Below are 27,706 nucleotides of genomic sequence, written 5' to 3' on the forward strand. Positions count from 1 at the left end.
TCTGCATAATGCTGGTCCTGCTGTCAATCAAGAATTGCATATCCTCTAGCTAGTTAGGTTACACCCAGCTCAGACTCCACAGTAAAGCTAAGCTTCTCCTTCATTTTACAGTCTACTGAAGACCCTGCATGTTTTTTAATTTAAGAAAAAAATATGAGTTGAACATTAAACCCTAAATCCAGATTAAAAATTGTGTTTTAAAGCAATGGCTTCATCTATAATGTATATGAATATACTAGCTTGCTTTATGATGCACAAAAAAAAACTTCATGGTAAGAAACAGCGTAATCATGCTGTAGCTAACAGTTCACAAAACAAAATCACAATTGTTACAACAATGGAACAGGATTTTTTTATTTAGCCAGAATCATACAACCTGGACTGTGAAAGGATAGGTCTAATCTTGCCTTTTGCAAACCCATCAGCTCCCATGCTTAATCCCAGCCTGAAAACGTATGATAAATACGGAAACCAAAATAAAACTATTTTCTCACTTATATACGTTTCATCAGAAAAGTGAATAAAAACATATTGAAGCTAGTCATAATGGTACATGGCTGTAATATCAGGAGGCAGAGGCAGGAGGAATAGTGAGTTCAAGGCCAGCTTGGCCTACATAGCGAGATCCTATCTCAGAAAACAAGAACTGGGAAACTGGGAGAAAGCAAAGGAAGGGGTGGCATTGCCCAAAAAGAATTGTACTCATTACCTAACTTATGAAATGTTAACCCCCTCTGTAAAATACCTTAATAATAACAATATATTTTTTAAATAAGTTAATTTTAAAAATGACTAGGAATGGAACTCAGCGTTGGCACTTGTGTAGCATTCAGACCCTACATCCAATCCTCAGTACTAACAAAATAATAATAATAATAATAGTAATAATATCACTTGAACAGAGTTCATTTCTGTCAAACAATTAGCAAACACCTGTTTAAAAAAAAAAATGTTTCTAAGCACTGTGCCAAGACCAAGAGAAACAAAGGTGAATCTAGATCCAACTCCTATATGAGGAGCTGTATTTCCACAGAAATACTGTAAATTCTCAATTACCATATTTTCATTCTTCTAACAATGAAATCAATTAAACTTACCCAGTTCTTTCTGTACTAAGCAATAAATATTTGCCCATTTGCTGTATTTAAATAGAAGTTTTAAATGTATTATGTCCAAAAAAAAAAATGGGGAGAAGGGTGAAATGGTGCTCCGTAGAATGTTACCTCTTGTCTGGAATACCCAACTAAATAACCTAAAACAGGCCTAGACCTTTTTTTTAATTTTTAAGCTGTTATAAAGGTGATGTACAGAGGAGTTACAGTTATATAAGTGAGGTAGTGAATGCATTTCTTTTTGGACAATGTCACCCCTTTCCTTGCTCTCTCCCAGTTTTTCCCTCCTACCCTGAACCCACAAGTTGTATAGTTCATTTTCAACTTAGTGTCCAGTGAGTACCATTGCTGCATTTGTTCATCCTTTTTCCTTCCATTTCTGTGCTTCCCTTCACAAGCAAGCCTTGACCTTGTTACCTTTGAATACTTTTGCAGTTCATCAAACTATAGAAAAGTAATACCCTTGAAAAACCCTCATTTGAAATGATGGCGATGCAAAGTGATTCTAGTTTCAGAAGTTACACATTTTAGAATATTTACAAAAAGATAAGGCATATGCCTTATCTTATATGCCAGTTTTAAACACAACATTCACTTATGTTTCATACACCTATAAACATAACTTGAAGGTAACTTTATACAATATTCTTAGTACACCTACCTGTCATAAGAAGTAAGATACCAGCTCACCAAAAAATAAAATAAATCGAGCTTCTGCAATATTTCAGGGAAGGTTCAACCTGTATTTATACAAATGATGCTTTTCCACCCAGTAGTAAACTGAAAATTGACCCAATCAGACAGCCAGCATTCAAAATCATTCTAGTTTTGTTGTTGTTGTTGCTGTTATTGTTGTTACTGGTCCTAAAGGCTTGAACTCAGGGCCTGGAACTGTCCCTAAGCCTCCTTGTACTCAAAGCTAGAGGTCTACCATTTGAGCCACTGAGTGCCTCCCAGCGTTTTTGAGTAGGTTATTGCAGATTAGAGTCTCACAAAGAATACTTTTCTGTCACGGCTGGCTTCGAATCTCAATCCTCAGATCTCAGCTTCCTGAGTAGCAAGGATTACAGGCATCCAGCTAGAAGCCTGAGATGTTTTTGTTTGCTTTGGTTTTGGTTTGGTTTAGGGGGTTTTCTTTTGGTCCAGAGCTGAGGACCAAACTCAGGGATTTTCACTTACCAGGCAAGTGCTTTTCCACTGACCTAAATTCCCAACCCCCCATTGTAGTTGTTTTCTACATTTCCAAAACAGTAAAAATGTTGGGTGCCAGTGGCTCAAGCCTGTAATCCTAGCTACTCAGGGGGCTGAGATCTGAATATCACAGTTCAAAGCCAGCCCATCAGGAAAGTCTGTGAGATCTTGCCTTGAACAAAAAAGTCTACAACAGGGCTCAGGCCTTGAGTTCAAGCCCCAGATCCAGTCCTACCTTCCCACCCTTCACACCACTCCCTGCCCTCCCCCAAAAAAAAGCACAGTAAAATAAAGAACCAAGGAAAGCAAAAAGAGTGAATATACTTCAGTAGTCCATGTCCCTGGTCTTCAAAACACCCTGGTTCAATCAGCACCAAAAAACACGTAAAACAAGTAGTTTTTCCCTCCCTGGTAGTTTGACAATCTCCCATCATTATAAACCCAAGCAACTACTGAAAATAGAAAGTTCATGACCAATGACCACTTTGCCCTTCACTTTGGGAAAGTAGTATAACGGCTGTACTGGGCAGAGATTTAACTAAGAGGTGAGGAGGCCAGGGCTTCCATGCCTCGAGACAGACTTTACAGGTAACAGTACTCATAAACTCAGAAAAATAGCCAAAATGTACAAGATCATTCCAGATGTAATCTTTGTATTCAGATTCAAAACACATGTTAGTAAGTGTCAAGACAACTGGCTATGGCACAATTTATCATTTCTTGGTTATGAAAGAGAAGTTGAGCAGGGCACCGGTGGCTCACTCTTGTAATCCTAGCTACTCAGGAGGTTGAGATCTGAGGATCACGGTTCCAAATGAAAGTCCTTAAGACTTATCTCCAATTAACTACCAGAAAACTGGAAGTGTGGCTCAAGTGGCAGAGTGCTAGCCTTGAGCTGAAGAGCACTGAGACAGCACCCTGATCCAGAGTTCAAGACCTATGACCAACAACAACAAAAAAAAGAAAGGTAAGTTGTAACAGGTCCCTTCCTTTAGCCTCACTCTCACAGAAAATGTTAATGATGGCTTCATACTAGAAACCTGAAAAAGGTCCAGTCATTGACCTAGTAAACTCCATTTGTGGTTTTTTATTCCATCTTGTTTGATTTCCTTCTTTCTGAGGTCTTCTGAACCTTTTCTCCTATAGTTATATTGGTTCTCTGGAACAACAGGCCTAATTTATGAATACTTAAAAAAAAAAAAAAAAAGGACTGAAATTCCCGTAAAGCAAGAGTCCCAAAACAAGATGGCCTACTACACTGAATAACTCAATTCTTGCTATTATTTCTCTTTTCTATATAATAGAAACTGCCAGAAGCATTTTGAATACAGATTGGTAAGACATCAGCTCTCCATCCTTCTTCATGTGACCATAACAAAGCTCCTTCCCAACCACTTGTGATACCCCTTGGAGTTGAGCATTTACCCTAACGCTGCTATCAAAATGAACACAAATGCCAGTTTAAGAGACAGAGTCTATTTGACAAAAAGAAAAGAACAAACAGAACAAAAACAGCCGGTGGCTCACGCTACTTAGGAGGCTGAGATCTGAGGATCGCAGTTCAAAGCCAGCCAGGGCAGGAAAGTCCGTGAAACTCTTATCTCCAATAAACCACCAGAAAACCAGAAGCTCTATGGCTCAAGCGGTCGAGCGCTAGCCTTGAGCTGAAGAGCTGAAGGACAGCGCTCAGGCCCAGAGTTCAACCCCACGACCAAAAAAAAAAAAAAAGAACAACAATAACAAAAAAATCGGTTGCAACCCATGGTGACCAGGGACAAAGCAATAAGGGAGACCACACTGTGGAACTGAGGTTTGGGGTACCAGGGACATGAAGCCCCAACTATAGATCCCAAGGTTTTGTTTTGTTTTGTTTTAATTTGTTTTTTTTGGGTCCGGTCATGAGACCTGAACTCTGGGCCTGGGTGCTGTCCCTCAGCTCTTCAGCTCAAGGCTAGCGCTCTACCACTTGAGCCATAGCACCACTTCTGGCTTTTTTTCTTTTTGCTTATGTGGTGCTGGGGAATCGAACCCAGGGCCTCAGGCATGCAAGGCAAGCGCTCTACCACTGAGCCACCTTCCCAGCCCTAACCAAGGTTTTTATTGCAGTTCATACAGGGAAGTACAGTGCTGCTTACCGTGTAAGAAGTTTCAAAGATAATAAATAAGATAATATTTAGAGTTATGAACAGGTACATTGTAAATCTGATAAGAAGTTTCCTTTCAAGAATCAAATAAGAGCTGCTGTAAGTTTAATTATTTTAAACAAGAATTAAATATCCAGAACCATTTTTAAATGATTTATACCAGGATTTGAGTAGAAAAACAGCTTGGTGCCGGGCGCTGGTGGCTCATGCCTGTAATCCTAGCTATTCAGGAGGCTGAGATCTGAGGATCGCGGTTCAAAGCCAGCCTGGGCAGGAGAGACCGTGAGACTCCTATCTCCAATAAACCACCAGAAAACCGGAAGTGGCGCTGTAGCTCAAGTGGTAGAGCGCTCGCCTTGAGCTGAAGAGCTGAGGGACAGCGCCCAGGCCCAGAGTTCAAGACCCATGACCGACAAAAAAAAGAAAAAAAGAAAAAAAGAAAAACAGCTTGGTTACTTGCACAAAAAAAAGGAAACTATTTTTAGTAGAGAAGTGGGAAAAAAATTACCACTCTGTTAAAAAAATTTTATTGGGAAAAAGGGAAAATCTTTTAAAAGATATATTTTTAAAGTGCCAATCTCCAATTAAACAACTACCTATAGAATATACCATCTGGGCGCTTGTGTTTCATCCCTATAATCCTAGCTACTCAAGAAACTGAGATCTGAGGATCAAGGTTTGAAGCCAGCCAAGGAAGACACGTCCCAGAGATGCTTATCTCCAATTAACCAGCTAATACCTCAAGTGGTAAAAGGTCAATAGAAAAAAAAAAGCTAAGCAAGATCATGAGGCCCTTAGTTCAAGATCCAACATGAGCACAAAAAAAAAAAAAAAGAGAAAGGAATAGTAGGCAAATATAGTTATAATATTCAATGTGCATATGTGAAAATGGAACCATGTAACTTGAAGGGATGGATAGGGCTGAGATGAGACAGGAAGAATGATGGAAGTGGGGACTTTTGATCAAAATATATTGTACTCATAAATTGTTAAATTGAGTTAAAATCTCTTAGTACAGGCCAGGAACCAATAGCTCACGCCTGTAATCCTAGCTGCTCAGGAGGCTGAGATCTGAGAATCACAGTTCAAAGCCAGCCTGGACAGGATAGTCCTTGAGACTCTTTTTTTTTTTTTTTTTTTTTTTTTTGGGGGGGGGTCCAGTCGTGGAGCCTGAACTCTGGGCCTGGACACTGTCCCTCAGCTCTTCAGCTTAAGGCTAGCGCTCTACCACTTGAGCCAAAGTGCCGCCTCCGGCTTTTTTCTTTTCTTTTTTTTTTGGGGGGGACAAGTCGTGGGGCCTGAACTCTGGGCCTGGGCACTGTCCCTCAGCTCTTCAGCTCAAGGCTAGCGCTCTACCACTTGAGCCACAGCGCCACTTCCGGCTTTTTTCTTTTTTTTTTTTGCTTATGTGGTGCTGAGGAATCGAACCCAGAGCCTCTTGCCTGCAAGGCAAGTGCTCTACCACTGAGCCACCTTCCCAGCCCCTCTTTGAGACTCTTATCTCCAATAAACCGGAAGTGGCGGTATGACAAGTGGTAGAGCGCTAGCCTTGACTGAAAAGCTGAAGGGCAATGCCCAGCCCCAGATTTCAAGCCCCAAGACCAACAAAAAACAACAACAAAAAACCCTCTTTGTACAACTACTTAAAGAAAAAAATAAAAATTAAATTAAATAAAAATGAACTAGTTAGATCAACAGGAACAGGAAGTTAGTATTTAATTTAATTAGTGGAAAACTTTTTGTTATGTTTAGAACAAATCAGGCATACAGATCTTTTTAAAATTATAAATATTATGAAATCTAAATATTGACCAGAATTTATGATAAAAATTGGCATTCAAATTGATTTGCTATAAATATAAAATGTCCACCAGCTAAAATGTCCCAGGAACAATGAATAATTTTCACATTCATTACATGTTGAAATGGTATGTTTTGGACATACATACATTGAGTAAAATGTACTATAAAATATATATTACATGTGATGGCATACGATCAGTCTGAGTTACATCGCCAGTTCCAGGCCAGCATGGGCTAAACAGACAGTGAAACCTCCCCAATATGTTTTTTTAAAAAGTGAGAAAAGTTTTTAATCTATATACATGACTTATATTTCTGATAGACAGCTCTAGTCTAGGATACACATCAAAAAAATGACAGTAGCTAACACTGGAATGAGACTGAGTTTGAGGGAACAGTTAAAAACTTTGCCTTATTACTTTAACTCAAGTATATTGTTGAGAAATTCATCAAAAATTTTCACGTATTACAAAATTAAGTTATAAATAACACAAAAAATAATACAAAAGGTGATTTTAAAAACCCATTTAATAAACAAAATACAGATATCTAATCTATAAAGAACTCAACTTCAGGGTTGGGAAGGTGGCTCAGTGGTAGAGTGCTTGCCTTGCATGCATGAGGCCCTGGGTCGATTCCTCAGCACCACATAAGCAAAAAGAAAAAGAACGGAAGTGGTGCTGTGGCTCAAATGGTAGAGTTTTAGCCTTGAGCTGAAGAGCTGAGGGACAGCACCCAGGCCCAGAGTTCAGACCCACAACCGGACCCCCCCCAAAAAAAAAGAACTCAATTTCATGAGTAAATGAGGAAGATACTAATTAAAAGATGGCAGTTTTTACCCAAGTCACAAAAGCTAAAATGTTCATAAGCATATATAATAGTTCATTTTACATAGTGTAATAAAATATCTAACTTTATAGCACGGGAACCCTTACAAAAAGAAATTTAGGGGGCTGGGAAGGTGGCTCAGTGGTAGAGCACTTGCCTTGCATGCATGAGGCCCTGGGTTCGATTCCTCAGCACCACATAAGCAGAAAAAAAAAAAAGCCGGAAGTGGCACTGTGGCTCAAATGGTAGAGTGCTAGCCTTGAGCTGAAGAGCTGAGGGACAGCACCCAGGCCCAGAGTTCAGGCCCCAGGACCAGACCCCCCACCCAAAAAAAGGATATTTAGCCCACACTTCAAGGGCATACTGCCAGCCCCATTGGCACTGGTGAGCCATTCTCTCATGAAGAATCCAAGAGCTCATGCAAAAGTGGGGGTAAATCACAGCTTAAAAAGGAAACCCATAAGCTGGGCACTATGGCTCATGTCTGTAATCCTAGCTATTCAGAAGGCTGAGATCTGAGGATCATGGTTCAAAGCCAGCCCAGGCAGGAAAGTCCATGAGACTCTTATCTCCAGTTAACCAGAAAACCAGAAGTGGTGCTGTGGCTCAATTGGTGAAGCACTCACCTTGAGCTGAAGAGCTCAGGGACAGAACTCCAGGCCCAGAGTTCAAACCCCATGACTAACAACAACAACAAAAAAAAGAATCATGTTCATTCTTACAACTCTTGTAAGAGACTACAAGAGAACTACTTTGATCCTTTCTATGGACAGCTCCCCCTACAGACCTAAAGATCTCCCATTAGGTCCCACTTAATTAAATGTTCTATTACCTCTCAGAACAGTCATACCAGAAACCATATCTTCAATAAATGAACAAGTTGTAGGGCTTGAACTCTGCACCTGGGCGGTGTCCTTGTGCTCTTCAGCTCAAGGTGAGTGCTCTAGCACTTGAGCCACAGCGCCACTTCCAATAAATGAACCTTTAAGGGACACATTTAAACTCCCTACAAACCAAGCATCATATGTTGAAGGAAGTGGGGAAATTCTCACATACATTAATAAAAACAGTCATATTAGAAAGATATCTGCCAGGCCATATTAAAGTATAATGCCAATACATCATAATCTGGCAACTCCTGAGAAATAAATATAGACATCCATTGTAATGATGGTTTTAATACTTAAAAAATAAAAATATTGGGCTAGGTAGGTGTCTCAGTGGTAGAGTGCTTGCCTCGCATGCATGAGGCCCTGGGTTCGATTCCTCAGCACCACATAAACAGAAAAGGCCAGAAGGGGCACTATGTCTCAAGTGGTAGAGCACTAGCCTTGAGCTAATGAGAAGATCTCAGGGATAACACCCAGGCCTAGAGTTCAAGCCCCATGGCAAAAAAAAAAAAAAAAAAAAATTCCATAACCTAAACAGTTTGATATATTCATATCATAGTATGTCCTATAGCAATTAAAAAGAATGAGGTAAAGGGCTGGGAATGTGGCTTAGTGGTATAGTGCTTGCCTAGATGCATGAAGCCCTGTGTTCAATTCCTCAGAACCACATAAACAGAAAAGGCTGGAAGTGGCGCTGTGGCTGAAGTGGTAGAGTGCTAGCCTTAAGCAAAAGCATCTCAGGGACAGTGCCCAGGCCCTGAGTTCAAGTCTCTGAACTGACCAAAAGAAGAAAAAAAAGAATGAGATAAATCTACAAGAATTATGCATTCTAAAATAAAAAATTAGCCAGGTTCTAATGGCTCACTCTTAGCTACTCAGGAGAATGAGATAGTAGGAAGGAGGTTCAAAGCCAGTCCATGAAGACAAATTCAAGAGACTCACATCTCCAATTAACTAGCAAAAGCTGAAAATGAAAGTTTGGCTCAAGTGGTAGAGTGCCAGCCTTGAGCAAAAAAAAGCTAACCCATAGTGTGAGGCACTGAGTTCATTAAGCCCCAGTACCAGCCCCAAAATACATAAAATAAAAACTAAAATCTCCAAGTGAGAAGTGCAAAAACTTCTCACTCCTTTCGAACCTTGCACTAAGAACCTTGACTTCTTAGCAATCTAGGGTCCTTGACCCAGATTTCTTTTAAGATATTGTCTGAAAAAGCTTGCTTTTTCTTTTTTTTTTTTTCTTTTTTTTTTTGCCAGTCATGGGGCTTGAACTCTGGGCCTGGGTGCTGTCCCTCAGCTCTTCAACTCAAGGCTAGCACTCTACCACTTGAGCCACAGCACCACTTCTGGCTTTTTTCTGCTTATGTGGTGCTGAGGAATCAAACCCAGGGCCTCATGCATGCAAGGCAAGCACTCTACCACTGAGCCACCTTCCCAGCCCCAAAGCTTGCTTTTTCTTGATAAAAAAACAAACAAACAAAAAAAAACACTATCAAGAGTTTACTGTTTGTTTTAGCCTGCACCTGAGAATATAAGCCTCTAGTCTTCCTTTCTTTTTTTTTTTTTTGGGGGGGGGTCCGGTCATGGGGCCGGAACTCTGGGCCTGGGCGCTGTCCCTCAGCTCTTCAGCTCAAGGCTAGCACTCTACCACAGTGCCACAGTGCCACTTCCGGCTTTTTTTTCTTATGTGGTGCTGAGGAATCGAACCCAGGGCCTCGAGCATGCAAGGCAAGTGCTCTACCACTGAGCCACCTTCCCAGCCCCTAGTCTTCCTTTCTTAGAGCACTGACTTCAAAGCGTTTACAACTGAATCCTTTCCTGATCCTTCTGAGATATATGTGTACCTACTACTATAACTCAGAAGTACGTCTTTCAAGAATCTGAAACCATTCCCTTGAAATGGTTTCAACAAGGATAGAACCGCTGACTTCTAGTCTCCTTGGGAGTACAGAATGCTAACTTAGATAACTTCGAAGCCAGTAGACACAGCTGGCCTACTTCGATTTACACTTACCAAGGAGACTATTTGTTTGGGCTACTAGAATACCATAAATTGTGTAGTTAGTAAAGAACAGAAGTTAAGCCAGGCAATGGATGCTTATGCCTTTAATCCTAACTACTCAGGAGGTTGAGATCTGAAGATCATGGTTCAAAGCCAACCCAGGCAGTCTATGACACTCATCTCCAATTGAGCCCCAGAAAACAAAGAGTAGAGCTGGGGCTCAAATTGGTAGAGCACTAGCCTTGAGCACAAAAGAGCTCAGGGATAGCACCAAGGCTTTGAGTTCAAGCCCCAACTAACAAAAAACAAAAAACAAAAAAATAAGTCAGAAGTTTATTTCTATTTCACTATAGTAACTATCTTACTATCTACATGTATCCCATAATATCATGTAGTAAATCTAAAATATACACAGTAAAGTTTTGTTTTTATTTTTTCTTAATATGGAAGGGAGCCTTGGGCTAAAGGTAGAGCTCAATATAGCAAGTACAGGGCCCTAGGTTTGATCTTCAACACCAGAAAAAACAACTAAGCCTTTATTTTGGATCTTATACCACAGAGACACACACCTTGAAAAATCCATGTTAAGAACTCTGCTCATTAATTATTCCTATGATCTAACTATTGCCTTTTTCCTTGAGGACTTCACCAAGTAATGAGGGCTGGAAGGTGGCTCAGTGGTAGAATGCCCTGGGTTCCATTCCTCAGCACCACATAAGTAGAAAAAGCAAGAAGCAGCACTATGGCTCAAGTGGTAGAGCGCTAGCCTTGAGCTGAGGGACAGCGTTCAGGCCCAGAGTTCAAGCCCCATAACCCACAAAAAATAAAAAATAAAAAAAAATGGTCCAAGGGAATCTTTAACTCCCATTACCTGTATGGTATACAGGAAAGATTTTTCTCTTCTATTTCTTCCTATTTTAATCCTGCTATACTAAAATAAACCCTTGCTAAGATTTGAAGAAAAAAAATTAAATGGTCTTGAATAATAATCTAAGTAACTTCAAGCATGATCCATGCTGAATTGGAAAGTCACTATTTAAATGACCAGGGCTTTTTTTTTTTTTTTTGGACAGTCATGGGGCCTGAACTCTGGGCCTAAGTGCTGTCCCTCAGCTCTTCAGCTCAAGGCTCTACTACTTGAGCCACAGTGTCACTTCCAGCTTTGTACATATACATAATGGGATTTTATTCATCTATCAGAAAAACTATGATGTTATTTGCAGAGAAATGGTTAGACCTAGAAAAAACTATGTTAAGTGAGACAAATGTTGCATGTTTTCTCTCATATATGGATGTGAAATTTAATATACAAATATGTACAAGGTTATATACAAACTGTCTTTTTTTTTTTTTTTTGGGTCCGGTCGTGGGGCCTGAACTCTGGGCCTGGGCGCTGTCCCTCAGCTCTTCAGCTCAAGGCTAGCGCTCTACCACTTGAGCCACAGCACCACTTCCGGCTTTTTTCTTTTTGCTTATGTGGTGCTGAGGAATCGAACCCGGGCCTCATGCATAGAAGGCAAGCGCTCTGCCACTGAGCCACCTTCCCAGCCCCACAAACTGTCTTAAGGAGGGTATACTTAGGGGAAGAGTCCATTGGTGTTACACCTCTGAACAACTAACAAACCATTCAACAAAATGAATATCAGAAAGTTGAAACAATTTGGGGGTACACACAAATGGAGGGAGGAAGGGTGAGAAAATATTATACAGTCATGGGGCTGGGAAGATGGCTCAGTGGTAGAGCGCTTGCCTTGCATGCATGAGGCCCTGGGTTCGATTCCCCAGCACCACATAAGAAAAAAAGCTGGAAGTGGCGCTATAGCTCAAGTGGTAGAGCACTAGCCTTGAGCTGAAGAGCTGAGGGACAGTGCCCAATGCCCAGAGTTCAGGCCCCACGACAGGACCCCCCCCAAAAAAAATATTATACAGTCATTATATTCAATGTGTATTATGTAAAAATTGAACTATATAACTTGTGGGTAAGGATGGGATGGGGAAAGAAGGGAGAGGTGCATCGTATTTACAATCTGACTTCTGGAATTGAAACTCTTTTGTACAACTACTAATAATACTTTTTTTAAAAAAGAAACATCCATTGGGACTAAAGATGTGGCTCAAGTGCCAACTGTGAGCAGAAAAGTCAAGTGACAGCTTGAGGCCTAAATCCAAGCTCTACTACTGGCACAAAAAAGAAACACACACCAAAAACAGGAAGTATGGCTTGTTGGCAGAGCATCTGGCTAACATGCTTAAAACCCTAAGTTCAGGCCCTAAATAATTTTTTTTTTTTTTTTGTCGGTCATGGGGCTTGAACTCTGGGCCTGGGCGCTGTCCCTCAGCTCTTCAGCTCAAGGCTAGCGCTCTACCACTTGAGCTACAGCGCCACTTCCGGTTTTCTGGTGGTTTATTGGAGATAGGAGTCTCAAGGTCTCTCCTGCCCGGGCTGGCTTTGAACCACGATCCTCAGATCTCAGCCTCCTGAGTAGCTAGGATTACAGGCGTGAGCCACCAGCGCCCGGCTCAGGCCCTAAATAAATAAACAAGGGGTAGAAGCTGAGAATATGGCTAAGAGTACAGGAGGACCAGGGTCAATCAGTATAATAAGTACACATAACTTATGATCAGCATCCTACTCCAAGATATTATCCTATTGATATATTTTATTTATACAATATACATACCCATTTTAGCTTTGTTTGTAAAAAAAGTATCTCAAAATACACATAAGGCATTAGTTTAAGAATACATTTGATGGGGCTGGGAAGGTGGCTCAGTGGTAGAGCATTTGCCTTGCAGGCACGAGGCCCTGGGTTCAATTCCTCAGCACCACATAAGCAAAGAAGAAAAAAGACGGAAGTAGTGCTCAAGTGGTAGAGCACTAGCCTTGAGCTGAAGAGCTGAGGGACAGCGCCCAGGCCCAGAGTTCAGGCCCCACAACCGGACCCAAAAAAAAAAAAAAAAGAATACATTTGATGTACAGTATTTTCACAATTAAAAAAAAAATACATTTGAACCTCCATTTTTGAGGTTTTGCAGTTTAATTAAAGAATCTCTCAGGTCTGCCTTGATGGCTTTAAACCTGAATCCTCAGATTTCAGCCCCCTGAGTACCACCAGCACTTGGCTTAATATTTTTCTAATTAATATGTATAATGAGGTTCCATGTGATACATTGATGATACACATGAATGATATTTGAATCAGGTTAAACATAGCTATCTCCTCAACTATATATTCTCTTTGTGTCTCTCTCCATGGTACTAGGAGTTGAACTCAGGGCCTCTTACTTTCTAGGAAGACATTCTACCACTTGAGCCATAGCTACAGTCCTTTTTGCTTTAGTTATTTCTCAGAGTCTTCTCCTGCTAGTGCCCCCCATGTAGCTAGAGTTACAGGTGTATACCATCATACCTGCCTACCATATTTCTGTGATTAAAGCATTCAAAATCCTTTCTCCTAGTATATTATGGTTCTCTCTAGTCATTTTTTTTACACAATAAAACAGGAGAAAAAGTTTTAATTGCATTTAAAAGCTGGGTGCTAGTGGTGGCTCACACCAATTGTAGCTACTCCAGAGGCTGAGATCTAAGAACTGCAGTTTAAAGACAGTCCAGGCAGGAAAGTCATGAGACTTCAATTAACCACAAAAACCTGGAAATGGAGCTATGATTCAAGTAATTCAGCATTAGCCTTGAATGCAAAAAACTCAAGGACAGTGCCCAGGCTCAAATTCAAGCCCTAGGTCAAGCACAAAAATAAAAGGGGACATGGTGAAACAGAAACATACTTTAATATATACAAGCTTGCATGTGATTACTTCAGAATGGATAAGAGGTAGAATTAAAAGAACGTCAAAACGTTAATTATCTTGACTGGAGATGTGAATCGGCAGTAGAACTAAGCCCTAAATTCAAACCCCAAGACCTCAAAAAAAAAAAAAATGGTGAGTACTTGTATATATTAAATATCTCATATTCCCATGCTTTTCTATATACTATATCCCTCTCCAGTAAAATGTTTCTCACAAAGCTCTTTCTCCCAATTTAACCTCTCTCTGAATAAGCCGAGTATCAGGAGGTTGGCATAAGTTTTCTAGTCCAATGAATGTACTAAGTCAGAGAAGGGATTAAAGGGATTAAGGATTGAGTAAATTAATTCTCTTTTCAATTTATCTTAACTCCCTTCTCATATTTAGCAAGGATGAGAATAAGAAACCATTGTAGAACACAAAATAAGGCACGCAAATCAGTAATGCAGTCTATATTATATTCCAGAGTCTAGGTATCATTCTCTGGTGAAGAGATTAGCTACCATGATGGAAAAGAAATGAGCACACTTCAATCATTATCAGTAAAAGAACAGTAAACTCTAGTAAAATAGGATATTCACCTAACAAGATGGAAAAAAGAAGAAAAGGAAGCAAGGAAGAAAGAAAGGAAAGCAAATCAGTGAGTCACAGTAATAGCTGCATTGACGAATCCAGACCTGTTCCTTGAACCTTCCTAAAAGTCATTCATGTACTAGTTACATCTTTGGAAAAATTATAAGCACTAAAATAGCATTAAGAAAAATGTTCAATCAGGAAAACACAGAATTCCTTTCTGTCTCAATAAGAAATGAAGGGGCTGGGAAGGTGGTTCAGTGGTAGAGCACTTGCCTTGCATGCATGAAGCCCTGGGTTCGATTCCTCAGCACCACATAAGCAAAAAGAAAAAAGCCGGAAGTGGCGCTGTGGCTCAAGTGGTAGAGCTCTAACCTTGAGCTGAAGAGCTGAGGAACAGCGCCCAGGCCCAGAGTTCAGGCCACACGACCAGATCCACCCCCCCAAATATAAGTGATGTACAGGGGGGTTACAGTTACATAAGTAAAGGTAAAGAGAACATTTTTTTTGCCTCTTTGTGATTAAAGTCTGTCTTTCAGAAAAAATTAAAAAAAAAAAAAAAGAAATGAACCCATCTATAGATTATGATTAACTTTTATTATAATTATTATTTATTAATCATAAAGTTGAAGAATTACCTTCAAAAGAGTTGAGTGGCTTAAGGCATTTACTGATTTGCACAGGTATCATGAGAACAGTACTACTTTATAGCAAAACAAGCTCAGAATGTGGCTTGGTGGTAGAGTGCTTGCCTAGCATGCATAAAGCTCTGGGTTCAATTCCTCAGTACTACATAAACAGAAAAAGCCAGAAATGGTGTTGTGGCTTAAGTGGTAGAGCACTAGTCTTGAGCACAGAGAGGCTCAAGGACAGTGTCCAGGCCCTGAGTTCAAGCCCCAGGGCTGACCAAAACAAAAAAAAATTTCTTAAACTATAGCCAAACAATATCTTTCCCTTTAAGCAATATTAAGCATCTATTATATATAAAATACATGATTTCAATAACATGGTTTTGTTGTTTGGCTTTATAGTAGTATCTTGTGCATGTCAGGCAAGTGTTCTACCAATGAGCTATATTCACATTCAGTTACATAGTAATTAACCCAATCACTAAAGACAAGTTATAATAACTATCAACCTGAATTATCAGTAATCTAATAGTACTATACCAACTGTCAAATATAACATATTTTTCTTTTCTTTTTTTTGGTCTTGGGCCTGACCTCAGGGCCTGGGCGCTGTCCCTCAGCTCTTCAGCTCAAAGCTAGTGCTGTACCACTTGAGCCACAGTGCCACTTCTGGCTTTTTCTGCTTATATGGTGCTGAGGAATCAAACTCAGGCCTCATGCATGCGAGGCAAGCACCTTACCAGACTCATATTCTTTCCTTTTTCAAAGCAGACCAGAGCAAATTTATTTGCAAATGAAAAGAAAGCAGAGAAGATCTGAATGAAGATCGCAGTTCAAAGCGAGCAGGGGCAGGAAAGGCTGTGAAACTCTTATCTCCAATGAACCACCAAGAACTGGAAGTGGCACTGTAGCTCAAGTGGTAGAGCGCTAGCCTTGAGCTGAAGAGCTTAGGGACAGCACTGAGGCCCAGAGTTCAAGCCCCATGACTGATTAAGAAAAAAAAAAAAAGAAAGCAGAGAAAGGAAAGTAGTGAGACCATCCAAAAAGAAGTGTTTCAAAGAGAAATCCCAATATTTATTCTTCAATAATCAAAGAACACTGCAATGTGATGGTAAACAATAAACTGGAATAAAAAGCATAATCTTACCTGTATGATGTGGATCTAAAGTCACTGCGGGTACTTCAGAACAGTATTTACCACTGTGATCATTTCCATGAATTTCACTAGTGCTTCCTTCAGTGAACGAAAGATTTGAACTGCAAACTCCAGGATCATTTTGTGACTGGAGATTGGTATCATTTGCAGCACTCTAAAAGAACCAAATATGCATTTTAAACAGGAACTATATAATTTCCCATATGTTTACATAACAGCCTAATTTTTTTATTTTTATTTATTTTTTTGTCGGTCGTGGGACCTGAACTCTGGGCCTGGGCGCTGTCCCTCAGCTCTTCAGCTGTAGACTAGCGCTCTACCACTTGAGCCTCAGCCCCACTTCCGGCTTTTTCTGCATATGTGGTGCTGAAGAATCAAACCTAGGGCCTCATGCATGCAAGGCAAGCACTCTACCACTGAGCCACCTTCCCAGCCCCGACAGACTAATTTTTAAATGAACTGTTTCTATATTTCTTTTTTCTTTTTTCTTTTGTCAGTCATGGGGCTTGAACTCACGAACTAGCTTTTCCCTCAAGGCTTACACTTTACTACTTTGATACACTTCCAGTTTTCTGATGGTTAATTGTAGATAAGAGTCTCGTGGACTTTCCTCCCAAGATTGGCTTCAAATCTCAATCCTCAATCCTCAGAGCTCAGTCTCAGATACAGTCTCCAGAGTAGCTAGGATTACAGACAACTACCAGTGCCTAGCTCCAGTTTCCATATTTTGAGATCAAGACTGAAGGGTTGGTTTTTTGGTTGGTTTTTGTTTTTATTTTGCCAGTCCTGGGGCCTGAACTCAGGCACTGTCCTTGAGATACTTTTGCTCAAGGCCAACATGCATCCTCTACCATGTGAGCCACAGCACCACTTCTCGCTTTTTCTGTTTTTGTGGTGCTGAGGAATCGAACCCAGGGCTTCATGTATGCAAGGCAAGCACTCTACCACTAAGCCACATTCCCAGTCCTAAGACTAAAGACTAAAGATTTTTATATAAAACTATTTAATGTCATCAAGCTGAAAGATACCAAGAGATACACTTAAAATCTGAGCAACTCAGGAGGCTGAGCTCTGGATGATCTCAGGATCCTCCTGAGATCTCAGGATCACAGCTGAAAGCCAGTCCAGGAATACAAGTCCTTGAGACTCTATTGCCAAAAAATAAATAAATAAATAACAAAAAAGCCGGGAGCTAGTGGCTCACGCCTGTAATCCTAGCTACTCAAGAGGCTGAGATCTGAGGATCACAGTTCAAAGCCAATCAGGAGAAGAACCTCTGTGACTCTTATCTCCAATTAACCACCAGAAAACCGGAAGTGGCACTGTGGCTCAAGTGGTAGACTGCTCACCTTGAGCTGAGGGACAGTACCCAGACCCAGAGTTCAAGCCCCAGGACCAACCAAAAAAAAAAAAAAAAAAGCAAAAAGCTGGGCTGAAAGTAAGGCAGAAAACTTGCCTAGCAAGCACAAAGGCTCACAGCTCAAACCTGTATGCCAACTGCCCCCTCCCCCAAAAAAGTTGTAAGTAGGACAGAATAAAATTACACTTATAATGTATTTTAAAACAAGTTTTTTTTTTTGTTTTGATTTTGGTTTTCCAGTTTTGGGACTTGAACTCAGGACCTGGGCAATGACCCTAATATGCTTTTGCTCAAGGCTAGCCACTCTACCACTTGAGCCACAGCACCATTTCCAGCTTTTTCTGTTTATGTGGTACTGAGAATTCGAACCCAGGGCTTCATGCAGGGTAGGCAAGCACTCTACCACTAAGCCACATCCTCAGCCTTCTAATTTATCTTGCTAAATTTCCTGAGTAATCAACACTGAAAGGGAGCTCTGAATTGGCCAAGTAGATTCAAGCAAAGTACACCATCCCCGAAATAAAAACAGAACAAGATATAATCACTGAAATGAAATGGAGACAAACACTTCTAAGGAATCCTGTAGGGATTTTATCCCCTAATCTTATTATGGATGAATGATAGAGATGGTAACTGATAGGCAATAGAAAAATAGTAGGATGGACAAAAATTAATTAAATATCAATACTTAAATATTAATTCATTTTTGGTTTTTTTTGTCGGTCATGGGACTTGAACTCTGGGCCTGGGTGCTGTCCCTCAGCTCTTCAGCTCAAAGCGAGCACTCTACCACTTGAGCCACAGCACCACTTCCAGTTTTCTGAGTGGTTTATTGGAGATAAGTGTCTCATGGACTTTCCTGCCTGGTCTGGATTTGAACTGGTATCCTCAGATCTCAGCCTCCTGAGTAGCTAGGATTATAGGCGTGAGCCACCAGCACCCAGCTTAAATATTAATTTTTTAGGTGCAGTAATAGCAAATATAAACACATTGGTTTTATTTAAAACCAGATACACCAGAACAGAATGGGTACCAGGATGCACGAATTCAGTGATTTACTGGCTCCCCAATGTCCCCAGAGTCACCAGGCCAAGTCACTGTTGAAACCTTGGAAAACATTTCAAGATGGACATGTAGCCCAACAACAAGACTGGGATGGGCCCTAGTTGGCAGACTCTACCTGAAGGAGCACAACATACAGCTACGATTGTCAGACCACATATCCCCACTCCTTCCTGATACCCCAAATAAAAAGTACAGCAATTACTGGACAGCAAAGTCCAACCTAGATCACCTGCTGATGAACATATGAAAGACACTTGCCCACACCAGAACTCATGTCCACATGTGTCATGGCCTCATGAGCGGCTCCTGCAGCCTCCCTCCAACCACTTGCGCCACAGCACCACTTCCGGCTTTTTCCTTTTTTGCTTATGTGGTGCTGAGGAATTGAACCCAGGGCCTCAGGCATGCAAGGCAAGTGCTCTACCACTGAGCCACCTTCCCAGCCCTGAGCCCAGCTTTTTCTCTTTCCACATCTATACCTGGGGTGGGCAAGGCACTGCATCGTTTTTTGCAGCCACACCTGGCCTCAGGATCATACTTTCATCCCAGCCCACAATCTCATGCTAAGCACTGAGTGATCCCTTGACTATGGAACTTTCTCTCAGCCCTAGTGGCCTTCTATAGACTCGGTCTCAAGCACACCATGAGGATGCCAAGTCAGGAATGGCATTGCTGATGAGGAAGAATCAGAAACAGGAAATTTCTGAAAAGTCTGTGGCTCTATCACTTGAGCTCTATAGCCTTTCTTACCCCAGATAGCTTCAAACTGTTATCCTCACATCTCAGTCTTCTGAGTAGCTAGGATTATAAGTGTGAGCAACAAATGCCCAGCTCATAGACCATCACTCTTTCTGGAGGATTTAAGGAGAATGAATTTCCTGTATGCTCAAACTCCTAAAAGGCCAATTATTTTCCTTGCCTTTGACACTATTCCTCAACTTTAAAGCCAACTATGGCCGGGCGCTGGTGGCTCACGCCTGTAATCCTAGCTACTCAGGAGGCTGAGATCTGAGGATCGCGGTTCAAAGCCAGCCTGGGCAGGAGAGACCGTGAGACTCCTATCTCTAATAAACCACCAGAAAACCGGAAGTGGCGCTGAAGCTCAAGTGGTAGAGCGCTCACCTTGAGCTGAAGAGCTGAGGGACAGCTCCCAGGCCCAGAGTTCAAGCCCCATGACCGACAAAAAAAAAATAAAAAAATAAAAAATAAAGCCAACTATGTTTCCTCTCTTTAACCCTACTTTATAATCATATTCCTTTCTGACTTTTTTTTTTTTGGGGGGGGTCAGTCGTGGGGCCTGAACTCTGGGCCTGGGCGGTGTCCCTCAGCTCTTCAGCTCAAGGCTAGGACTCTATCACTTGAGCCACACAGCGCCACTTCTGGCTTTTTTCTTTTTGCTTATGTGGTGTTGAGGAATCAAACCCAAGGCCTCAGGCATGCAAGGCAAGCGCTTTACCTCTGAGCCACCTTCCCAGCCCCTCTCTGACCTTCTTGTCTCTCTCTTCTATATTTGCAGACCTTGGTAATTATTTTGAGCTGCTCAAGTAATTCTGAATAACCTTTCCATCTAAACTTTTAAGCTTTTAAAGCTGGGTGGCAAGGGCTCATACCTGTAATCCTAGCTACTCAGGAAGCTGAGACCTGAGAATTATGGTTCAGAGTCAGGTCGGGCAGGAAAAATCTATGAGATTCTTAACTACAATTAACCACCAAAAAGCTGGAAGTGGAGCTCTGGCTCAAGTGACAGAGTGCCAGCCTCGCTTGAAAAAACTAAGGGACAGTGCCCAGGCACTGAGTATTGGAGTACATGCCTATCAACTTCCTCCCTCAAAGATTTTTTTTTTTTTTTTTTTTTTTTTTTTGTCGGTCGTGGGGCTTGAACTCTGGGCCTGGGCACTGTCCCTCAGCTCTTCAGCTCAAGGCGAGCTCTCTACCACTTCAGCTACATCGCCACTTCCGGTTTTCTGGTGGTTTATTGGAGATAGGAGTCTCACGGTCTTTCCTGCCCGGGCTGGCTTTGAACCGCGATCCTCAGATCTCAGCCTCCTGAGTAGCTAGGATTACAGGCGTGAGCCACCAGCGCCCGGCTACCTCAAAGATATTTTTATCTACTGGTTATCTAAATTTATTTGGTATAGTTAACTACATGTAATTCCTTTTGAAGTTCTTTGTTTTTATTTATCATTAGCTTATGTTAGTTATACAGGGAAGAATTTCAGGATTTCATTGTTACATTCCCATGTTTATGCTATATTCCAATCAATCCAAACGCACTCTCACATTCCCTACCCATTTCCCCCTTAAAAATGTCATTCCTCATGAACTTGTGACTTTAAGTGAGCATCATTATTCCACAATACTGTGAAATTTGGGAAATTATGTAATCACTTAATCACACTTAAAAAAAAAAAAAGAAACTCGGGGATCATTTAATCACACTTAAAAAAAAAAAAAGAAACTCGGGGAAGGTAGGGAGGGAAGAGATGGTAGGGGGAAAACAAGGGAGGGGGTAACAATGCCCAATAGGAAGTGTACTCATTGCCTTACTCATGTAACTGTAACCCTCTGTATAGTATCTTTACAATAAAAAATTTTTAAAAATAAAATAAAGGGCTGGGAAGGTGGCTCAGTGGTAGAGTGCTTGCCTTGCATGCCTGAGTCCCTGAGTTCGATTCCTCAACACCACATAAGCAAAAAGTAAAAAGCCAGAAGTGGTGCTGTGGCTCAAGTGGTAGAGCGCTAGCCTTGAGCTGAAAAGCTGAGGGACAGCGCCCAGGCCCAGAGTTCAGGCCCCACAACTGGACCCAAAAAATAAAATAAAATAAAATAAAAATGTCATTCTTCCCCACAACCGACAAAAAAAAATGTCATTCCTGGGGCTGCAGATGTGGCTCAAGTGGTAGAGTGCTTGCTTTGCATGCATGAGGCCCTGAGTTCAACTCCTCAGCACCACATAAGCAGAAAAAGCCAGAAGTGGCACTGTGACTCAAGTGGTAGAGTGCTAGCCTTGAGCTGAAGAGCTGAGGCACAGTGCCCAGGCCCAGAGTTCAGGCCCCATGACCAACAAAAAAAAAAAAAAAAAATTAAGACAAAAAAACTATATCTTTTTAAACAATTATATAATCACAGTTTATGATATCATACACAAGTCCAACATCCAGTAAGGTTTTTGTTTTTCTTAATAAAGGGCTATCTAAAAGAATTTAAGGTTTAATCAAATAGTATAACTTGAGCATAAATTATGTCAATAAATAGACAACAAATAATATCATCTTGGGCTGGAGGCATGGCCCAAGTGATAAAGAGCCTGCCTACCAAGCATAAAGCCCTAAGTTTGAACCCCAGTACCACCACCAAAATATATATATATATATATATATATCATGTCATCTTTAACCAATTTAAAAATAAATTTTAAAGATTTTGAAAGACCTTGTCATAGACACTAAAAAAAAAATCCTATAAGCAGCTAAATATTGATAACTCTTTAAGCCGCTTTTTTTTTTCTCTTTGTTGGTGCAAGTCCAGGGACTTGAACTCAAGAGCACTGTCTCTGAGCTTTGGTACTCAAGGCTAGCACTCTTACCACTTGAGCCCTAGTTCTACTTCCAACTTTTGAGAAGCTCATTGGAGATAAAAATCTCACAGCATTCCTGACTATGCTGGCTTCAAACTGCAATCCTTAGATCTTAGCCACCCAAGTACTTAGGATTATAGGCATGAGTAATTGGTAACAAGCTTAAACAGTGTTTTTGTAAACATGCATGTTTCTCATATGATTCCCTTGTTTTCTACCTACCTGAAATAATTTTATATCTGGATTCAGCTCTGGATTCTTTCCTGGAGGTACAAACTTTGGTTTTTTGAAGGAATTCCCCTGCAGTTGACTTGGTGCTGCAGATCGTCTCATGTTCACCTGCACTAATCTGAAAATAATCAAAACAGAAATCACATGAGTATAATTAGAATCATCACCAAATATAAAGATAGTTCACCGGGGCTGGGAAGGTGGCTCAGTGGTAGAGTGCTTGCCTTGCATGCATGAGGCCCTGAGTTCGATTCCTCAGACCACATAAGCAAAAAGAAAAAAGCCGGAAGTGGCGCTGTGGCTCAAGTGGTAGAGTGCTAGCCTTGAGCTGAAGAGCTGAGGGACAGCGCCCAGGCCCAGAGTTCAGGCCCCACAACCGGAGCCCTCCCCCCCCAAAAAAAGATAGTTCACCAAGTTGGGCACCAGTGACTCACCTCCCCTGTAATCCTAGCTACTAAAGGGACTGAGATCTGAGGATCATGGTTCAAAGTCAGCCAGGACAGGAAAGTCCGTAAGACTCTTTTTTTTTTTTTTTTCAATTGGTCATGGGGCTTGAACTCTGCGTCTGGGCGGTGTCCCTGAGCTCTTCAGCTCAAGGCTAGCACTACCTCTTGAGCCACAGTGCCACTTGAGGTTTCCTGGTGGTTAATTGGAGATAAGAGTCTCACAGATGTTCCTGCCTGGGCTGGATTTGAACAGTGATCCTCAGATCTCAGCCTCCTGAGTAGCTAGGATTACAGATGTGAGCCACTGGCACCCAGACTTATAAGACTCTTATCTCCAATAAAACCACCAGAAAATTGGAAGTAGAAGTGGTACTGTGGCTCAAGTAGTAGGGAGCTAGCCTTGAGCTGAAGAGCTGAGGGACAGCGCCCAGGCCCAGAAAACAAACCTCACCCATGACCAACAAAAAAGAAAAAAAAAAAATGCTAACCAGAGGCTGGGAATGTGGCTTAGTGGTAGAGTGCTCGCCTAGAATGCATGAAGTCCTGGGTTCAATTCCTCAGTACCACATAAACAGAAAAAGCCAGAAGTGGCGTGTGGCTCAAGTTGTAGAGTGCTAAAAAAAGCAAAAAGAAGCTCAGGAACAGTGCCCAGGCCCTGAATTCAAGTACCAGTAACAGCACACACACATACAAAAAAAGCAAAAATGATGGAAAACAAAAATAAGGTGAAATGGGTTGGGATCACGGGTGTTAGTAGAGCTAATTAAGCTAATTATACCAGCATTTGAGAGGCAAAAAGAAGGATAAAAGATAACAAGTTGATAGCCAGCCTGGTCTATATATTGAGACCAGTCTCACGTGGCTTTCTTACTTGAAGCTTGCAGCATACCACTTGAGTTACACCTATAGTCTTTGGATATTCTGCTTTTTTTTTTTTTTGGGGGGGGGTCCAGTCATAGAGCCTGAACTCTGGGCCTGGGCACTATCCCTCAGCTCTTCAGCTCAAGGCTAGCACTCTACCACTTAAGCCACAGCGCCACTTTCAGTTTTGTTTTTTTTCTGCTTATGTGGTGCTGAGGAATCGAACCCAGGGCCTCATGCATGCAAGGCAAGTGCTCTTCCACTGAGCCACCTTCCCAGCCCCGGATCTTCTGCTTTTTAAGTTACTAGCACTTTGATCTGAGCATTTTCCCCAGGCCCTAGTAATAAAGCCACTTGGCAGGGCTGATGTGATGCTACAATTGTTTTCTCCTTTCCTTGAGACAAGATCTTACAATGTAATCTGGACTGTCCATAAACCTAAGATCCTTCTGCTTCGGGCTCCTTGAGTACTAGAATTACATGCGAGTATACACACATGACTTATGCTACTATATTTGAGGCCTTTAACATCTCCCTGCTTCATTCCTTCTAAGAAAAATGGCCAGACCAAACAAGTGAAACATATCTGATAACCTTAATTATCTGATACTGCAGTGTAGTAATTTAGAACCCATCAGATTGCCTTAATTATCTGGTAATACAGCATAGTAATTAAGAAGACAGCTTTGAAGGCAAATGCTTGAATAGAAATCTAGACTGATGTTCCTAGCCTGTAGTCTTGCATTGTTTAGTCTCTAAATATGTTTTCTCATATATAAAACACCTTACTCTCATTTATGACATTAAATAAAATACTTGCAGAATTTAAACTAATTATTTACACACAGAAATTTCTCAGTATTATTAGAGAAATAACCACCTATTATTGTGGGGTGCTTAATACATAAGGTCCTATCAGAACAGAGATGATTACAGTCCCATGAAAGAGATGCAACTGTACCTATAGGATCATGCCCAGAATGTTTGCCTTCCTTTAGACTTAGGGTGGGAATGTGTGTGCAACCATCAAACCTCTAGGTTGCAAATATATAATTTAAATAATTATATTAACAACCAGCAACAAAACCCCCCAGTCGTTTCTACTTTTTACCTTCAAATTACATTCAGTAGTAATTATTTCACTTCATACCCCCTTTGATTTGTGATTCCATTAAAACTGCCTACAAAATCTTTCACGAATATTTTTTAAAGCTTTAAAGAGAGAAGAGACTGTGCCTAACAAGTGGGAGGTCTGAGTTCAACTGTGAATGTCATTTCAAAAAATGAAAATACCAAGAGATTTGAGAAGCACTTGCCTAGCATGTGCATGGCCCTAGGTTCTATTCGCAGCACCGCAAAAAATAATAACCTTTTTTTAAGTTCCTGACTAGTTAATAGTCTCTAGGAAACACAAGTTCTTAAAGTTTGTTTGCACTGACACTCTCCAGGGCCCTTGCTGAGCCTTCACCCAGGACCTGGGAAAGCAATTCCACCTTGTAGGTGTGAATTTTTTCTACAGAAAAACCCCAAACGCCACAGAAGCCTGCACACAGCGGTCACAGAGGGGTCACCCGGTAGACTACGGATAGTAACGATGTATCCAAGCAGACTCGTCCACTGTCTCAAATCCACAGCTCTGGTGAGATACTAGCGATGGAGAACCTGTGGGTGTGAGGGTCAAGGGACGTGAGAGACTCTACTCTTTCTGCTCAATTTTGCTGTGCACCTAAAATCGCTCTTTAAAAAGCCTTTTACAATCCCTCTGTACGTCACCTTTTAATAATAATAATAGTCACTATTATTATTATTATTATTTAAATAGCAAACCTTTTACAATGTTTTCTTTGATGTGAAAGCTAGATTTTTATGTATTTATTGCCAGTCCTGGGGCTTGAACTCAGAGCTTGGTTACTGTCTCTGAGCTTCTTTTGCCCAAGGCTAGCCACTCTACCATTTAAGCCACAGTTTCGACTTTTTCTGCTTATGAGGTACTGAGGAATCGAACCCTGGGCTTCAGGCCTGCTAGGCAAGCACTAGGCCACTAGAGAACATTCCCAGCCTGAATTCTGTATGTATGTATGTATGTATGTATGTATGTATGTATGTATGTATGTATGTATGTATGTATGTATGTAGTGGTCCTGGGGCTTGAACTCTTGGTCTGGGTGCTGTCCCTCAGCTCTTCAGCTCAAGGCTAGTGCTCTACCACTTGAGCCACAGCGCCACTTCCGGTGTCCTAGCGGTTAGAGATAGGAGTCTCTTGGGCTTTCCTGCCCGGGCTGGCTTTGAACCGCGATCCTCAGATCTCAGCCTCCTGAGTAGCTACGATTACGGGCGTGAGCCACTGGCGCCCGACTATTACTATTTTTTAAAGCCATCCTGACACCAGGCCGCCGGCACAAGCGGCCGCCCTCGCCACGCCTACCACGCGTGCTCCGCTCCGCGGCCCGGCCCCTTCCCACCCAACGCCGGACGCCGGCCGTCCTCCCGACCCGGGCGCCGCTACGGGAACCGCAGGGGTAGGCCGCGGTCGCTCCCGCCGCCTCCCCGCCCCCTCGGAGGCCGGCTACAGCGCCACCTCTCCACTCTGTCCCGCACGAGTCCCCACGCCGTCGCAGCATTCCTACCCTGCCCCTCCGGGGACGCACCCGTGAGAATCTGACAGAAACTGCGGGCCCAGCGACCAGGCGCCCACGGACACGACTCCCCCGTCTCCCGACGCCAGAGGAGCTCAAGGCTCCCGCCTTTGCTCAGCCAATCGTGGACTGAACGCTGCGCGTGCGCACCACCTCCATTTCGGCACCGCCCCCGGCCAATTCTGATTGGGCACATCACGCGCATGTGCTTTTTCAGTTCTTCCAAGTCTGGTTCCGGTTTAAGGTTCAATTTTTTTTTTTTTTAATACTGATTTAGAAGCTGAGTACCTGTTGCTCGCTTCTGTAATTCAAGCTATTCCGGAGACTAAGACCAGGAGTATGGCGGTTCGAAGCTAGCCAGCGCAGAAAAACCTCCGCGACTCCATACCAATTGCAAAAAGCAGGCTTGAGGTGAGGTCATGGTACCGGCAAGTAATAATAATTCTGAGTTGGTTCCTGAGTACAGTCAAATGCCAAAGCAGATATTTTAGGCTACAGACCTCCACTATGTGAACATACAGTACGTAAATTAAGCTATGCTATGGAAGTGCAAGAATTGACATGAGGACAGCACAGAAGTACAGGATTGTCCATTTATTCAAAAATCATTGATTTGATGTGCTTAAAAAATCAATTTTATGTTCTGGAAATGTAAAGATGAATAAGTGATTATTGGACTCTGAAAAGGGAGACCTCCTCTGGACTTGGAAAAACGATTTTAAGCAGGGGAATGACACGTCATCCAATGAGTATTTACTGAGCAATTAACAAGTGCTTAGAAGGACAGTCTGCCAGAAATGTAGAATTACAAAGTATGACTGGAGAGCAGCTAAAGGTTAGTCATTAAATTTTATCCAGCAGTTTGGCAAACAAAACTGAAAAACAGAGTTTAATGATGTGAAATGAGAACTCTCATGCTGCCATATGCAGCATAAACATATATAATTTTTTTTTCCAGAACCAAGGAACAAACTCCGGGCCTTGCATTTGCCAGGCAACTTCTCTTCCACTGAGCTAAATCCCCAACCTATAAGCAATCATTTCTTTTAATAATTTGATAGCCTGGCACCAGTGACCCATGCCTGAAACCCTAGCTACTCAGGTTCAAAGCCAGCCTAGAAAGGAAAGTCTGTGAGGCTGTTATCTCCAATTAACCACCTAAAAAAAAATAAAAGGAACTGACACCAGGTGCTGTTGGTTCATGCCTGTAATCCTAGCTACTAAGGAGACTGAGATCTGAGGATCATGGTTCAAAGCCAGCACAGGCAGGAAAGTCTGTGAGACTCTTATCTCCAATTAACCACCAGAAAACTGGAAGTGGTGCTGTGGATCAAGTGGTAAACCTCTTGCCTTGAACTGAAGAGCTCAGGGACAGAGCCCAACCCCAGAGTTCAAGCC

General features: G+C 41.8%; 1 protein-coding gene across 4 annotated transcripts in view; it reads right to left on the reverse strand.

Moving 5' to 3' along the window:
- Rad54b (RAD54 homolog B) overlaps positions 1-26,426 on the reverse strand; it is an 83,014-nt gene extending 56,588 nt beyond the window's left edge. For 2 of the 4 annotated variants that reach the window (XM_069991078.1, XM_069991074.1), the window contains exons 1-3: positions 26,321-26,426; positions 22,357-22,483; positions 16,124-16,286 (exon numbers count right to left, since the gene is read on the reverse strand). In XM_069991078.1, coding sequence (XP_069847179.1) covers positions 16,124-16,286; positions 22,357-22,467 — 274 coding nt within the window. In that variant the 5' untranslated portion in view covers positions 22,468-22,483; positions 26,321-26,426. Of the gene's footprint in view, positions 1-16,123; positions 16,287-22,356; positions 22,484-26,097; positions 26,117-26,299 lie in introns of those variants that run through there. The other 2 variants (XM_069991076.1, XM_069991077.1) reach the window with 2 other exon arrangements.
- Between the last annotated feature and the right edge of the window lie 1,280 nt (positions 26,427-27,706).

The sequence above is a fragment of the Dipodomys merriami genome, unplaced genomic scaffold (genome assembly GCF_024711535.1).
Source record: "Dipodomys merriami isolate MVZ:Mamm:240054 unplaced genomic scaffold, mDipMer1.0.p SCAF_4, whole genome shotgun sequence".
Classification (NCBI taxonomy): Eukaryota; Metazoa; Chordata; class Mammalia; order Rodentia; family Heteromyidae; genus Dipodomys; species Dipodomys merriami.